The sequence below is a fragment of the Elaeis guineensis genome, chromosome 13 (genome assembly GCF_000442705.2).
Source record: "Elaeis guineensis isolate ETL-2024a chromosome 13, EG11, whole genome shotgun sequence".
In the NCBI taxonomy this organism is placed as follows: Eukaryota; Viridiplantae; Streptophyta; class Magnoliopsida; order Arecales; family Arecaceae; genus Elaeis; species Elaeis guineensis.
Genome location: NC_026005.2, coordinates 71,129,169 through 71,146,298, shown reverse-complemented (window position 1 = coordinate 71,146,298; position 17,130 = coordinate 71,129,169). Strand labels below are relative to the sequence as shown.

Here is a 17,130-nt window from a genome sequence, read left to right as displayed (position 1 = left end):
ATGGGTGAGAGTGACTGCTGATGTAATGGAAAGGATTAACCCCCAGCTCCACACAGATTTTCAAATCCTGTGATCTTCGGCAACGATTACAAGCAGGCAAATAAGGTATCAATAACCACTCAAATCCTACCAAATTGGATAGGCGGTATGGGGCATGTTTGCGTCCGATATGATAAGAGTAGGCTCTTGCCTCAGTGTATAAATGAACATAAATATGGGACCCCAAGATAAATAGGTCATATCCCTCGTATTCACTCCTTCCTTTCTGTCCTATATTTCTGATTTGAGGGTTAGAGGATCTCTGTGAGAGCTAACTCTAGTCAAAAATTTATTTTATAAGACTCTCTATTGCTGTCTTGCAGTCGTTATCTATCTCCAGCCGAATCGATCTGAGCTAGTTATATCGATCTAATCCATAAAATGCAAACAAACCCTAAGAACTTTTTTTTTAAGGAAAAAAACTATAAGATCATAATCTTAATTAAGACTTCCTACACCTCTAACAACGAAATGTTATATTAGAGTTATATTTGCCGTAAGAGGAACGAAAAGTTCCAATGGAATGCCGGTAGCAAGATGTTGTTCCATCTTACAGCCTTGACCAACATGAAAGCTTTCTGCATCCCTAATTTCTAGACATTTTTGGTGACATTGTACAATAAATAAAATCATACGTAAATAGAACGTAAAAGTTTTCTAAAAATAATCTTTTTAATTACCAAAACAGAAAATTTTTATAAAATCATATGGAAATAAACACACGTTGTCCACCTTCTTCTAATGAATATATATATATAAAATATGTTTGGCAGCTCATTAGATTCTTTCAACCTCCAAGTGGTCCATCTCCGCTGCCTGCATGCTTTATTTATTTATTTATTTATTTTGTATGGTTGGTTCGTTAAAAGAGGAGGTCTTGGGTCCTCACATGACACTCTCATTTTATAGTATTTAAGAAGGTGCACCTCACCTCCTCCCCTCCACAGGGAATTCCTCTCTCTCTCTCTCTCGATCTCCTCTGTGTCTTTAGTTCCTTTTTGGAGCAGTTCATAACGTAAGTGTCTGAACTGATCTAAAGATCTGATTTTTATTATAGGAAAAATCTAAAGTTGCGATTTTGATTCTGATTTCTCTGAAAAAGTTGCGATTCTTTTTTTTTTTTTTTGGCTAGCGTGTTTTTGCTATTTGATCTGCGTTGCAGTCGTATCTTGGCCGGCGGGTTTGATTCATTGGGGTTTTCCTTGTTGATATGTAGTATTTTGGTGCCCTCACTGCCAAAAATGGGATTTTTTTGGGGGGTCTTTTTTGTTGATCTATTGGATCCATGACCTTATTGGCTTGTTGAATTTGTTCTCCTTGCTTGTTGTTTGCTGCTTTTTGTTCTGGGTTATCTTGTTTTAATGTATTGGGTTGAGAGTTGGGTAGATCTGTAGGTTTGATCAAAAGGTTGATGTAGATCTGAGGCGTATGGCTTAGTTTAAAGTTGTAATGTGGTATTGTTAATCTCAATTAGTGGAAATATTTGTCAGAATGAGGGATGATTCAGAAATGAATCAATGTGACGAGAATGTTTATCTGATAACTAGATCTACTTACATTTCCACCACTTTGTTGAAATAAAGTTCTAAAATTTCACAGAAATATACGTTATTGCCTCTGATCTATTTGTTGATTTGGCTGGCCGAGACAATTTGATGTCACTAGATGGGTTTTGATGGATACTGGATCTTTAATTGTTTTTTTCTTCTTTTTTCTTTGTTTTTGATGATGATGATGATCTGAGGTGAATAATGAAATAAGAATAGAAACATCAGCAAGGAAGCAAAGAGCAACAGGGCCTGGGCCTATACAAGAATAAGTCTTCTTATATCTTATATAAATGCAGTTTTAAATCATGATTCTTTGTATTTGATCAATCGAGAAATGTTGTGTGATTGAATAAAAACAATGTTCTGACATCGGGCACTTGCTACATCTTTCTCTGATCCATAAGGATAAACTTCTTTCTGTTGATGTGGTAGAACTTGATCTCTGTTCCTTGTCCATTGCTCTCTCTCTCTCTGAATTTTCCATGGTTGCACAATGAAAACCTACTTACCAAAAGCTTGTAAGATTTTTCTCCTCTGATCCAAGAGTAAACTTCTATCCATGCACAAGAACTTCAACTCTGATCCTTCTCCTGTGTCCTTGAAGAGTTTATAGTAGATCAAACTATTTAAGTTTTCAATGATTACAATGATGAAATTTTAGATTTTTTGGCTCCCGTATGCATTTAATAAAAAAAATAAAAAAAGAGATATTTTCAGCAGCTGACTTCACCCACCAATATTTTGTTCTCGGATATTTTGAGATGAACAAGAAATCTAAGATCTTTACCTTGCCTTAATTCATGTTCTGCTAATGTTATTGTGAATGAGTTGTTGATCTAACTATATTTGAATCTTTCTTTCTTTCTTCTTTGCAGTTTTTAACTAATTCAGGCTATTGATAATTCCAAGATGGTGAAGATCTGCTGCCTTGGAGCCGGCTATGTTGGTGGCCCAACCATGGCTGTCATCGCCCTTAAGTGCCCATCCATTGAAGTGGTTGTTGTTGACATCTCTGTTGCCCGTATCTCAGCATGGAACAGCGACCAGCTCCCAATCTACGAGCCTGGCCTTGACGATGTGGTCAAGCAGTGCCGAGGGAGGAACCTGTTTTTCAGTACGGATCTTGAAAAGCATGTATCCGAGGCTGACATCATATTTGTCTCTGTGAACACACCCACCAAAACCCGTGGCCTTGGTGCGGGCAAGGCTGCTGATCTCACCTACTGGGAGAGTGCAGCCCGTATGATTGCTGATGTCGCCAAGTCCGACAAGATCGTGGTCGAGAAGTCCACGGTCCCTGTCAAGACCGCTGAGGCCATCGAGAAGATCTTGACCCACAACAGCAGAGGCATCAACTTTCAGATCCTATCAAACCCAGAATTCCTCGCGGAAGGCACGGCCATCCAAGATCTATTCCAGCCTGATCGAGTGTTGATCGGTGGCCGGGAGACACCAGAAGGCCAGAAGGCCGTTCGGGCTCTGAAGGATGTCTATGCCAACTGGGTGCCTGAGGATCGGATTTTAACAACCAATCTGTGGTCGGCAGAGCTATCAAAGCTTGCAGCCAATGCCTTCTTGGCTCAGAGGATCTCATCTGTGAATGCCATCTCCGCGCTTTGTGAGGCCACCGGGGCCAATGTGGCTGAGGTGGCCTTTTCGGTGGGGAAGGATACAAGAATCGGACCCAAGTTCCTAAATGCCAGTGTTGGTTTCGGAGGTTCCTGCTTCCAAAAGGATATCCTTAATCTAGTCTACATTTGTGAGTGCAATGGCCTTCCTGAGGTGGCCAACTACTGGAAGCAGGTCATCAAGATCAATGATTACCAGAAGAGCCGGTTTGTGAACCGTGTGGTGTCCTCCATGTTCAACACCGTTGCCGGTAAGAAAATTGCTGTGCTCGGGTTTGCATTCAAGAAGGACACCGGAGACACGAGGGAGACTCCGGCAATTGATGTCTGCAAGGGCCTGTTGGGTGACAAGGCCAAGATCAGCATCTATGACCCCCAGGTGACAGAGGACCAGATCCAACGTGACCTCGCAATGAACAAGTTCGACTGGGACCACCCAATCCACCTCCAGCCGATGAGCCCGACGGCAGTGAAGCAGGTGACCGTGACCTGGGATGCTTATGAGGCCACAAAGGGAGCTCATGGGGTCTGCATCCTGACCGAATGGGACGAGTTCAAGTCGCTCGACTACAAGAAAATCTATGACAACATGCAGAAGCCGGCATTCGTATTTGATGGGCGCAATGTCGTGGATCCAGAAAAGCTGAGGGAAATTGGCTTCATTGTTTACTCAATTGGGAAGCCACTGGATCCTTGGCTCAAGGACATGCCTGCTGTGGCCTAAATGGCAGCCGCCTTAGAAAGGCGCCGCGGGGGAGAGAGAGAGGAGATTGGTTGGAATATCGAGGGCTCTTTCAAGTTTGGATTTAAGATTCTTTAAAATTGTTGTTCCTTTTTGTTTAAGATTTGGTGTTTCCTTGATGGTCTATTGTTCCCAAATTATAGTTAGGCATGGCAGGGTCATCTCTATGTTTCCTCTGCCACTTTTGGTCCTACGATGCATTATATGGACTGTCTTCTGCCGCATTTAAATAGAGCTATATCTATTACTCTTCTCTGTGCTTCATTGGTTCAGGCTACTCGAGAGAGAACTTTTTTTTTTTTTTTTTTCTGGTTTAATCAGGAGTTGTTACTTCAGTATTTTTGTAAGTTTATTTGCTTAAAATCTTTTATTTGCTTAATATCTTCTCATGACTTTACACACACATGTATTGGCTGTCGCACATCTTAAAGAAAAAGGGGAATGAAGATAATTAAGGGGAAAAATTACAGATGCAAAAAGTAGAACAAGAAAGAAACGAACAACTGTCTGGCCGTTCGTTGGATTATAACATTATCAGTCCAATGATCTTAGATGCAGACATACCCAAAAGAAGAAAAAGGTTAGTGCTATGTGCTCTCAGAATGGCAACCCAAATACTTTTAAGTTTAATAACTATACGTTAATCTCATTATAATTCATAAGCAACTAGTAACATACAAAGGAAGGTAACATGCAAACTTTAAAGATCAACAGATTACCTATTAATATGCATGAAATCTGGTTTGGATCAAGATTACCTGCAATATTATAGTATACCATGTATGCAAGCATTTTTGCATGACCTAATTATGTTCCTATGCAAAAGTTCTTAATATCATAGACTCTTTACATCTCATGATGACGGACAAATATATAAAAATAAAGCAGGTCAGTTAAACCCGAGCAAAAATAAAAAAATAGTGCACATATAAGTAAGATTGGCTTGAATAAGTACTGCACAGAAAATTGAAGTTTTAAAATATTTCATCTCTATTATCTATTGCACATAACGTGAAACTCTTGTATGATTGGACTCTCCTCTTGAATGTGGCCTAAAAAGAAATTTATATCCAAGCATCTACTCTTTGCATTTCTATTGCATTCCATGCAATCCGCTTCTGAAAAATATATTTTCCTCGACCTTGAGATAGGAAATATAGAAATACGTGAAGCTAAAATAGTCGGTATTATATATATATATATATATATATATATATATATATATATATATATATATATTCTTACATATCTAGATAAGACTAATTGATGTCTTGAATATTTAGGAAATTTATCCAATTAGTAATTTAAATTAATAATAAACATAGTGCAAGAATTGAAATGAAATCATATTTAATATTTTTCATTTTTTTTTCTAATTTAATTTCTTCTTCTTTTCATTTTGATGCAAACCATTTTTACTATTTCACTTTTACTTTTCCAAGCTACATTACTAGCAGATGAAGCCGTAATTGAGTTGTCCGATTACGCGTGTGGTTCATAAAATTAATCTGATCTGATCCTGGCCTGCACCCAACTCTTATGATCTTATCAAAGATTACTCTTTGCTAAAATTACACCTTCGGATTAACAGCTAAAAAGATCGGCGTTGTATTTTGCAGGAAAGAAGGATCTATCCTCCTCCGCGCGAATCCACCGTTGGATCATCCACCGATATTTGCGCCATCTATGCAGGCGGTGACTGATGCGCTTCGTATCACTTTGAGATCTGTGCTCGGGGAAATCCAATGGTAGATTCTCTAGGAGGAAGGTGAAGCCTTCTTTCATGCAAAAGATACAATCCGGATCCTTGTTGAAAAGGTCATCCACCTCGAGGTGGCGGAGTTCCTCGCTGGCTCTGCTCTGTTTATCTCCTATATAAGCGTTGACCGTATGTCGGCTCGCTCGTTCTGTTTTTCTCGTTTCGATTCCGATAATTCGACGGATTGTAGCACCGTTTAGTTGGCGAAACCTTTTCTTCTTCGCCAAAAAGGGGGGAAAAAGAAATCTTGACAGATGGGGTGTTGTGGCAGCAAGAGTGGAGGTTCGGGCGCCGATCGAACCGCTCGATGGAGATTGACCGGCATCGTCGCCCTTAGAGACGCTAAATTGAAGGTATTATTAGAATTTTTTTGTTTTGTTTTGTTTTGTTTTGTTTGAATGTCAATTGAATTAGGTTTTTCTTTTTCCCCTCTCTCTGTTGTTTGATTTCCCAATTTTTTCTTCTTATGTGCAAGCTGTTTTAATAGCCCTGGAAAAGTTGAACGCAAGCGAATTTTCGGTCGTTGGTGATTTTGTCTTCTTTATCTTCTTTTTTATTTTTTTTATTTGATTTTGTTTTCAAATTGCGTACATGGAATGTTGAATGAGTTAGAAAAAAAAAAATCTGTATGTTGATTCTTGAAGGAGCCAAATTGTGGTTCTGTGATTCTTTCTATGAGAAATGCAACCCATTGGGTGTTCATGCCACATCAAGTGCTTATACTCTAAAATTTGAACAGCCCGAATGAATTTCTCTGGTATGGAAATCATGGGTTCTGCTTAAATGTTGATTATGCATGATTCATGGCTCTACGAGGAACTGCATAAACTATTGTTGAACACTGCTTGAAGCCATTTCTTCTTGGAGCTTTCTTCATCTCCACCTGCTCCAATCACTCTCTCTCTCTGTTTTTTTTTTTTTTTTTTTTTTTGCCACCAATGACTGCGTATGTTTTATTAATAGTCCTTTCTTTGCCATCATTCATTAGACAGAATTATGACTAGTCCTCGCTTTCCATGTATTCAATCTTATGTACACCCCTAGCCATCAGAACACTCTTGTCATAAAGGATATCTTGCAATGTTTAAGAATGATAACATGAGAGAAGATAATGTAATAAGGAGGATAGATAGAGATTTATGATGGAATATTCCACAAATAATAAATATCAAAAGCAAAAAAAAAAAAAAAAAGCATCTCTTTGCTCTAAATTTTCTCATCCTTGGCACATCTATACATAAAAGATAGCCAACACATCTAAAGCCCAACTTTGATGTGGGCAGATGCTTTTGAATTAAACTAGATTAGAATTTAAAAGTAAGGTGCATTTGGATGGCCTTCAATTCAACTGAACTTTTGAAACTTCTGAAACTTGAAGTGATGCTAATTTGAATCAATGATTGCAAGACAATGCAAAGAAAAAGTACCATTAACTTGGTCCACACTTGTCTTCTAGGCTATGTTACATGGACTTGGGTACAAGTGTCAGGTGTGGATATGTGTTCAAATGTCAGATCTTTCTAATGTTAAAACATTTTTCTTGTGACTCAATATTCAAGTGACTTAGGCAAACATTGGAATTTGCTGGCATTTCTTGCAGTCATTAAGATCTTATTGCATGAATCTTGACCTTGGTTAGTATTTTTGTTCTGATATAATGGTTTTGACCATTGTTGCCCCATGAGGCCCTCTGAAATCTGGAAATGAACTCAGTATGCTCGGTTTGGAGGATCTATCCCAGTAGTTGGCTGTGGGAATGGAGTCATTGGCATACTTCTTGTTAGAGCGGTGATTTGCAGCTCCATAGGCATTAGGGCGAACTTTTACACCTTACTACAGAAGGAATTTGGTTGATGCCCACATTATGATGCAAGTCTTTTTTCTTACAGTTATGATTAGCATAGGTAGATGTAGGTATGTCATATTATCTCATGACATGAGAAGCTTAGGTGTGCAAATATGTCCAAAATAGCCTCATGAATTGTGGTATAACCAGAGTTATTTTGATGCCCTTCATACAAGTGGAGCCAGCAAAATATGGTAGTTTGGATGTGATGGAGTAGTTTGTTGAAGGTGTTGATCGAAAGTTCCTTTAACTTGTGGAGCTAAAGCAAGGGGGAAGAGATGGTACAATATGACAAAGATATGCAAATGAGAAAATTAGAGGGATCAACTATGTTACAGTTCTTAAGGTGGTGAAAGGAGTGGAAGTATGAAAGAGGAAAGGGGAGCTCAGACACCACTAAAATCTTGATTTTTCCAGCTGCCAACCATGCATAGAAGAGATAAGAAAGAGATATAAAAAGGAATAGAAAGTCCTTACTTTCTTTTAGGTATAAGACTCTTGTTTGCCTTCTTCTTCTTTGTTTTTTCTTTCTCTATTCTTTTTTTCTTGTAAAGGGAGGTGCGGGACATTAGGTGTCATTAGTATTCCTTCTGTTTCCGTGATTGATTCTAATATAATAGAAAATTATATTCTAGGACTGTTTCTTTACCTCAATATTGACATTGCCAATGATGATTATATTCTAAACTCTTCTTTTATAGGCTTTACCAAGTGAAGTTCTTGAAGTGGATACTTTTGTTCGCACGCTTGATTTAACAAACAACAGAATAGGTAAGTCATTTTATTTTCATTTTAATTTAGTATAAGATATGATTGTTATATAGAATTTGCTGATTATGGATTTCCAATAGAAGTTTGTTGCTACTGAAATAATGGTACATTAGTATAATTCATACTTTGTTATCATACTTTTACTCTCTCTTTTTCCTGTTAAAGTGATAATGTATTTTCTTTTAAAGTGCATATTGAGAAATTTGATTCAATTCCATGTCATTTCCTTTTGCTATATCCAGAATACTTAATGTCAGCTTCTGACAATTACAGAACCTACAATATCTCATTTTCCATTGAGAATTCTAGGCTCACTTATGCTTCTATTAAGAAAGGTAAACAAGTTATAATTATATTATACATTTATAAATGATGCATATATATGATATAGAAATGATGAAAATTCTAGCTGATATAAGAAACTGATACATGCTGTGCATTTCCTTGGCTTGTTTCATCCCAGTTTTGATGAATCATGCTCAGTGATTGGACTAGTTGTAACTTAGTATGTTTTATCCTTTTGCATTATTTCATATTCACTAGGATCCAAAGCAGAACTGATCCCTTTAACTGGCAATATACCATTTGTTGTGTCCCAAGTGAGAGACGTATTTTGCTGGAAACAGTCCTTATTTTAGATGAAATGAATTATCCGAAATGGAAGTTTTGATTGGTTTCATTGTGTTGCAGACTTTTCAGCTGGTGTCATTTTTAATTTAAACAAACTTAAGAGAAGCTGTCTTCCTTGCTCACATATTGCAGTATTATTGATCAAAAGATAATTTTACCCTTGTTAAGAACCCTCCATCTCATTGTTCATTTATTTGTATTTACACTTTGAATTTTAAGAATAATGGAGAATGTCCACCATATCATAATAGACATTTTGACCTCGTAGACATGTTGGTCTGGTTTATATAAGAATGGTCGAACTTAAATATCACATATGAAAATAAGAAATACATAACCAACTCAATCAAAGCCTTTCAAAACTTGAGTTTTATGAATATGTTTTGACCTTACTAAATACTTAATGAATTTGTCACTCCTGCATGGCATATGGAGAGCCATATATGTTGCTTATTTATGGATTAGATGGTAAAAAGAATATGTAGCTAGCAACTTGAAAATCACTAGATGTTACCTTGAAGTAAATTCTTACTTTTCCTAGAATATTTGCTTTCTTTAACAATCAAAGTTAACTTTTGTTGTTATTTTCCTCCTGCAGTTGAGATACATCCGGAGATTAGCAAGTTAATTAACATGCAGCGTCTGGTAGGGTCAACAACTTTCTGGTTCTGTTGATTTATGTGCACTGAACTTTCACCATTCTGGTCATTCTTTTAGCACATTATTTTTTTTGACATAGGAATAGTTTAAAAAAGAAACTCTTTAAATGTTAAATGCTTGTCTTTTACTTCAGGTTTTAGCTCGTAATCTGATTGAACGCCTTCCAACTACCATGGGAAATCTTCGGTCGCTAAAGGTCCTCACACTTGATGGAAATCATATTACTACTTTGCCTGATGAATGTAATTTTCTTTTGTATACATTGAAGATGTTCTTATCAAATAAACTTATTGTTATGTCAATCTTAGAGTAGGACATGGCTGTTGCCTTGTGGTAAAAATTAATTTTACTTGCATTTGTCCCAAACAATCTCCATGCATGCATGAAGTTTGCAGGCCTTATTTCATTCATAGTAGTGATACATCATTCTTCTGTTTTCAGCTTACGATATGTTTTTGTTCTCTAGTGTGTTATCTTTCAAGGCTGGAGCGGTTATCTATCACTGGAAACTCATTAACATGTCTCCCTAAAGCTATAGGGGATATGCACAATGTGAGTATTCTATTAAAATGAATATTTCTGTTGCATGGTGTTTATAGGAATGGAATGAATCTAGTTAAGCATGTTACCATCTTTGTGGTCATGTTGTCTTCTGTTACTGGTCCTGTGAACTTGAATCAAGTTACCTTGGTATGTGCAATATTTCAGGTGCAGGCATTTATGCATTTTGGTAGGCTAATCTTTTTAGCCTTTTTCAAGCTTCTAACAAGTTGTTTTTGCATAGTTTGGGATGGGACAGTCATGGAATATGAGGGAAAAAGAGAGTCGCATGCATTCTTACAATTGATATTTGAACTATGACAGGAGCATGTTGCATTTTTTAAAGTTTTTTCCTGCCTTTGAGTAAACAATAAGTTCGACTCTTGGTCTGAATCACACTTTTAGGATCAAAGACTGCTAAATTATGTTGTTCACCGGTTCTTGAACTAAGTTCTCTCTTTAATTCCTGTTCCACTCTCGGTCTATGTTACTGGACTGGACACTTCTTGTGTGCTGACACTTTTGGACACTTGGACACCACAGTGCATGGTACTCCAAGACACTGCAAATTAGGGTGCCCCTTTTCACCAGGTAGAAGTGCTGTTACTTAGAGCTTCCTTTTATATCTTGGCAAAAAGACACATTATTGTGATTGATGATACTCAGATTTTCAACTATGGTGCATTAAATAGTATCAGTCAAAATGTCCACACTCTTCAAGTGAGTGCCCTACTTAGACTCTCTCCCTCTCTATATGTGTGTGTGTGTGTGTCTTTCTTTTAATGTTAATATGGCATAAATATAAGTTTTGTTTCATTAGAAGTTTTTAACCAGTCAATTTACACCAACGATCGACATATCTTAAGATGATCATATTTTTCATATAATTATTTGCACTGCATGGAAATCTGCCCATGTTGGGATTTCTGATGTGAAAATGCCCAACACTTAGGGACAAGTAGATACTTCTCACTCATGCCAAGTTATTAGGTAATACTTTTCTCATTTGTGATAGCATGAAGTTTGTTGATTTTTCCATCAAGTCTTTTTCTTGGTCATGCTTATATTCCTGCTTCTGACCTTTGTGCAATCCTTTTTTTTCTGTTGCTGGGAACTAACATTAATTTAGTACAACAAAGAAAATGCTCTCCTCATGCAGAGGAAAAGTTAGTTCAGATTGAGACCTTATATTCAAAGTTAATGCAGTGTTTAGGTTTAACACTTTCAAGATGTCATTGAGATGACTGCACAGGGATAGTGCAAGATTTATGTCATGATCTGTGCATGTTGAAACAAGGTACCAATATTTGTTTCTTTGAGGTATCATATGCTTTTGGATCTACTGATAATGATAGTCTGCTTGGGAATGTTGAATAATGTGAAGTGAAAGACCATTCTTTGGAGTTTCATAGTTGATTTGAGGAAAGTCATGCAGCTTTGTCACACATTTCTCTTCTTTCTGGCACTCAATGTAGTGGCAATGTCATTTGTTGGTATCTCAATGAAGAATCATGTCTTCAGACATTTATCTTCAGCATAGTTATTTAACTTTTTCTCATAAAACTTCTATACATATACCATACTTTTGCCACTTGCAGGCACACAACAGAAATGCTTAGTGCACAATTACATGTTCATCATTTGGGAACAGTTTATCTAGAGGTAAAGATTCAGAGTTTAGAAAGAAATTCAATAGCTTGCCAAACGATTTTAAAGAAAAATAAGGTAATTAAAATTTTAAAAAGTAGTTAACAAAAGCAAAGAATGTAAGGATATTGCAATATTTCTGTATTTATTCACATGAAAACAATTATGGGAGAGGCAAGAACATTTAGCGAAAGGCAAAAAAGAACCATCAGAAACATGTACCATCATTTATTTGTCATTCATAAAGGTTTCTTGGTTGGTTGTGAGTAGTTTGTAAATAAATAATGAAATATGCAAATAGTTTTTTTTAAATTTGTAATGAGCAATTCTTGTTAACGAGTCATTATTTAACCAAGAAAACAGAGAATGCTTTGAGAATTTTCCAATAATTTGCAGAATATTGTTAATATGGTGTTGACTTCAGAAAGCATGTTAGAGTTTCTTGTACCAAGGAAATTTAAATTGCATCAAACATTGTCCATCTTAATTATGAACTGGGTGCTTGCTTCAAACCTTCTGCTTGGCATACAAGGTAAAGATGCATGTTTGTCCTCTCTTGAACTCTGAACATGAATGTGTATTAGATTGTAAACACTTGCTTAGTCGCTTTCTGTTTTATTTGTATAAACTTATTAATTCAAGCATCTTCCATTTCATATCATGAATGTTACATGCAATGCTGGTATGCAGCCTTTCTAGAAGACTTAAGAAGGCTTAATGAATGTGCCCTGCGAATAATAAAATAGATGCCTTCAATTGTATCGTATGCTTATGTAGATGATGGACTTTGGTGATTCTTTATAGAGATCAATTTTACGTACAAAATACATTCATTTTCCATCCAAAGCATATGACTGAAGGACTTGTGTTTCAATGTTTCTTTTAGCTTACATATGTGCCTTTCATATAAATAACCATATGTTCATCCTTTTTCATTTCATACTACCCTGTTTGGGGTGAATATCTGAGAGTGCTTGTGGCTTGCATGAGTTTAAACCATAACGTTAGTTATGTTTCTCCTTCCACCAATTTTCAGGCTTCATGATCTCCTCTCTTGTTTGTTTGCCTCACGCAGGAATGGACACTGGTTGACATATTCTTGATGTTAGGTTGAGTGCTGGGCTTAGAAAGTTCTTTTTTCTTGTGGGACTGTATGTTTGATGTAATAAGCCAACCTCCTATAAATGTGATAAGGCTTGCAGTTTAATATATCTGCTTTTACTAGTTCTCACTGCAGTTGTTAGATTGGCTAGTTCCCATACTTTGCCTTTTAAATAAGTTCTTTCTATTAATATGTGCAGAATTCTTATGTGCTATAATTCTTATTTTGTTTAATGCTTTTAACCTTGTAGTATTTCAATTGGCATCATCCTATAAGGTGGTCACAGATTACTGTATTACAAATCTCATGCATTGGTGGTCATGGTTCAAAGTCATTATCATTTGTTGTCATTATATTATTGTGATTTATAAGCTTTTTAAATTGTGCTCTTGTTCATGTTCTTGATGTCTGCAGTTGCTGCTATTAAATGTGTCCAATAACAAGTTAAAATCCATCCCAGAATCAATTGGAGGTTGCATCTCCTTGGAAGAATTTCAGGCAAATGGTAATATTATTAATTTTACCATCATTCAGCCACACAAACTGCAGTAAAAGTTTGTTTTTTTCAAGAAATGTATGATAGAATTAACCTTTTGTAAGTGTCACAATTATCCTTGTCTGTGACCTAAATATGAGCCTGAAACCCTCAGTAAAATTACAAATCTGCTACATGTTTTTGCTACTCATTGCTTCTTCAGATCTTAACCATTCCTTTTTGCCTAAATCTTTTAACAAGTTTGGACCTTTGTAAGCCTTATGGTTGATTACTTTCCAATCGAAGTATGGTTGATTTATCTACTGCAATTTAAATTGAAGAAATTGGTTTCATGTAGATACATTTTTCAATACCTGAGATTATGTATCACAGATCCTAAAATTGTTTTTGATTACAATTGAAACTTCTTTTGTTTTTTTCTTTTTAAATGCAGTAACCGACATTGCTGCAAATTTTGGTGGAAAGTTGAAAAATATGGATTGAGTACCTTCCATTTTATCTGTTATGAAGTGGACCATTGTTGTTTTTTTCCTTCACTTAGAAGTATCATATGCACCATGTAACTTGAAAAATGTTTCAAGTATGGCCCATGGGCCACTGGACATGCTTGTTTGATATACTCCAATTCTATTTTTCTTGTGAAATTCAGCACACTCAATTCCACATTGTTCACGGAATTCTTCTTTTCATCTTTCTTTCTTTTTTTTTTTTTTGAAAAATCATATATCTCTTTCAAAACACAGCAAGCCTCCAAGATCCTGATCTGTATAGTATGCTTATAACAGTAAAGGTTTATCTTCCAAATGATTAACTCATTTTTCTCACCCATTTCCCTCACTTTAACAAGAATCCTGTACATAGAATTATCAGAGTGCTATAAGGTTCTGTTCTTGAATGCAAATATTCTTTTACAATTCCTTCTATTGTATTTAGATAGGAATTTTATTATAATACTTTATAAAACATGCAATTTGACATCTGGCTCCTTGTTCCATCATCCGTTGTCAATAATTTCATGAATTTTGCATGCAGACAACTCAATTGAAGTCCTCCCTCCATCAATTTGCAATCTCGTTCACTTAAAGTCTCTTTTGTTGAACAGTAATAATATACAGCAGGTATAAGATATATGGCCTAGACATATTAGATCTGTGTATTGACATACTATAATTCAATGTTTTTAATCTTTTTCTTAAAAAAAAAATTCTTGGTGTGTGCTACCTTATTATGACATTTTGTCTTAAAATACTGATACAATATATGATATCAGCTACCTCAGAATCTTCTGAGGGACTGCAAAGCTCTACAAAATATCTCTCTTCATGACAATCCGATTTCAATGGAGCAGTTCCAGCAAGTTAGTCCTCCCATTCCTTTTTTCATTGTCTAGGAGATTTTATCAGAACATGATTGTGTTTTTTCTCATTCCTTTTGGGACTATTTGCTTTTAAAGTCACTGCTGCTTATTTTTTCTATAGATGGAAGGATTTCAAGAGTTTGAAGCACGAAGAAAAAAGAAATTTGACAAGCAAATTGATTCAAATGTTATGTTGAGCTCCACTGGACTGGATGAGGGTGTTGATTTGCGATAGATCCTCAAATTTGATGCTTGCATTGCTTATCGTATGTTTGTCTTTTCTTTTACTGCCCTTCATATGATGTATCTGCATGTTATCCCTTCTTTCAGGCTCCATTAAGTAGGATCTTTATACAAAACTTAGTGTTTGATAATATCTTTTCATAAAACAGCTTGACTGTCAAGAAAAGCTTAATTTCTTTGTACTATTTTCTTGTTTTGTGCATGTAAGTGATTGATGCAATAGAATCTTGTCGGTCTACTGACTCTGGGACAGGATTGTGAACATAATCAGGTTTTGATTACCACTATTATTTCCAATGGAGACAGCATTTTGTGATCCAGTGATGATGCTCCTAGATGACATGATATTTTAATTACTTGTTAAAAGTGTCTGATCCTTCTCCTGCTATGTACAAAAAGGATTATATTTCTTGTTACGGCAATTGCATCAAAGTTAGGATTTAGGACTGCATTTAGCATTATCTATGGATAAATAGTGCACCTGATTTAAAATCCACAGCTGTGAATGATTAATCAGGAACTATTTTTTGGCCTTTACTGGGGCATATGGATACTGATGGGCTGAAAATTGTGCTGGGAGGATATTGAAAACTCAGTTTTCCTTTCAATTATCTGAGGTTCTATATTGAGGTGTTGGTATTTATGACATGCAAATTTTTGGTCTTCTTTAAGTGTTACTACTAAAATGATATGCTGAATACTTATAATCATGGGTTGTGCCTTTCACTTTACTTTTAAAACGCACATGCTCCTTTAAATGGTGGGGTTATAAGTTGGGAAACAAAATATCTTGGATCTGTGCTCTATGAATTTATTGTCCTCTTGGTTTGATTCCTGTTTGGTATATTTGCCTTACTAAATGGCTTTGATGTGTTTTAACATACTATTTCGTGAAAAGATTTAGATGGCCCTGAAATTGGTAGAGTGGACTACTGATAGTTTAATATCTGTAACCTTCGAATATATGCATTGTCTTTCTTATGGAGTTTGTGCTTAAGTTTCTTCCTTATGTTTGCTCAGGGAATTCTTGGAGGCTTGAGCTTTGAGAAGAAATGGTCTTTTGCCCCTCTTGTGAAAAATTCTTTCTTCCTATTGTTTCTTTGCCATGCACTGTGCAATAAAGCATGTTTATGATATGATGAACCTTTATTGTTGAACGACATGGGACATATATTAGCCAATGTTTATTCCCCATGTAATGGGTGGATTGTACAGGTTTTGGAGTTCAAGTTATGCCCAAAACATAGTCTACTGATCTGTAAACTTTGTTGTCTGTTTAAAGACTTAAAGCTAGATCGATACTGTTAATGAGCTGCTCGCAGGCTTCTTTCATAATGGAAGCCTGTGCAGCAGAAAATCTATTAGATATTGTACTTCAATCCTGTTCTCCATCCCTGTTGAGATACATAAGTCTCCGTAAAGTAAGACTTGTTGCTTTCCCTGGTGGCTGCTAAGTTTGTCATCAGTGTATGTTGACATCTTACCCACAACTTGACTTGGCTTATTGCCTTAAGTCTTTGAAGCTAGTTTGTTTAGGCATCCTAGTCGGAAATCCAGCAGTTCTGCCTTGCAGTATTTAAATATGGTGTTAGCCATGCTTCCACGAGGGTCCTAAAGATTGCTGTCATAGGCATCTATAAGTTGTTCTATTCCTTGGTTCTTCATGGGGCAACCATTTTTCACTACTGAAGTACCCTTTCTGGGATAAAGGATTATATTGTTTAGAACCCTACATCATTTCGTTGTTAACGGGTGGTTTATGTACTTGCTTAATATAGGATTAGGAATATGCATGATGGGACATTTTTTTGACATATCGATTGTTATATGGGTACTGTATTCTCTTATTTAGGCTTCTATTAATTAAGCAATAAGTTTGATTGTCCATTTTTTTGACACATATAAGGTATCTCCTGGATAATTCAAATTGAAGCAATTTGATGTTTGACTCGGGCTTATGCGACATGATTGGTCAATAGAAATATTCCAACCTTTGTCAAATATTCGATATATCATATTAGATAGATATCATATTCACAGAATATGATTTACTTTCAAGATGCCGTTGTAGTGAAATAGTAGACATATGAGACTCAAAAACTCGCGCTTAAGATCATGGA

At 36.0% G+C, this 17,130-nt stretch overlaps 2 protein-coding genes across 4 annotated transcripts; both read left to right on the top strand.

Annotated features, from left to right (window-relative positions):
• The first annotated feature begins 896 nt into the window (after window positions 1-896).
• Window positions 897-4,223, top strand: LOC140853413 (UDP-glucose 6-dehydrogenase 4-like). 2 transcript variants are annotated; one of them, XM_073248043.1, is made up of 2 exons: window positions 897-1,054; window positions 2,465-4,223. In XM_073248043.1, exon 2 carries the CDS (start codon window positions 2,499-2,501, stop codon window positions 3,939-3,941), a length of 1,443 nt encoding a protein of 480 aa, XP_073104144.1. In that variant the 5' UTR covers window positions 897-1,054; window positions 2,465-2,498; the 3' UTR covers window positions 3,942-4,223. The 2 variants fall into 2 exon arrangements, with proteins under 2 accessions (XP_073104144.1, XP_073104145.1); XM_073248044.1 differs by having other exon boundaries at window positions 941-1,054; window positions 2,481-4,223.
• Window positions 4,224-5,814: 1,591 nt separating this feature from the next.
• On the top strand, window positions 5,815-16,392 carry LOC140850971 (plant intracellular Ras-group-related LRR protein 7-like). Of its 2 annotated transcripts, none has more exons than XM_073248066.1 (10): window positions 5,815-6,071; window positions 8,266-8,335; window positions 9,564-9,610; window positions 9,759-9,821; window positions 10,067-10,177; window positions 13,329-13,419; window positions 14,443-14,528; window positions 14,681-14,767; window positions 14,889-15,033; window positions 16,031-16,392. In XM_073248066.1, the coding sequence occupies exons 1-9, from the start codon at window positions 5,973-5,975 to the stop codon at window positions 15,000-15,002; spliced, it is 768 nt and encodes a 255-aa protein (XP_073104167.1). In that variant the 5' UTR covers window positions 5,815-5,972; the 3' UTR covers window positions 15,003-15,033; window positions 16,031-16,392. The 2 variants fall into 2 exon arrangements, with proteins under 2 accessions (XP_073104167.1, XP_073104166.1); XM_073248065.1 differs by having other exon boundaries at window positions 5,820-6,071; window positions 9,759-9,867; window positions 10,092-10,177.
• Window positions 16,393-17,130: the final 738 nt, after the last annotated feature.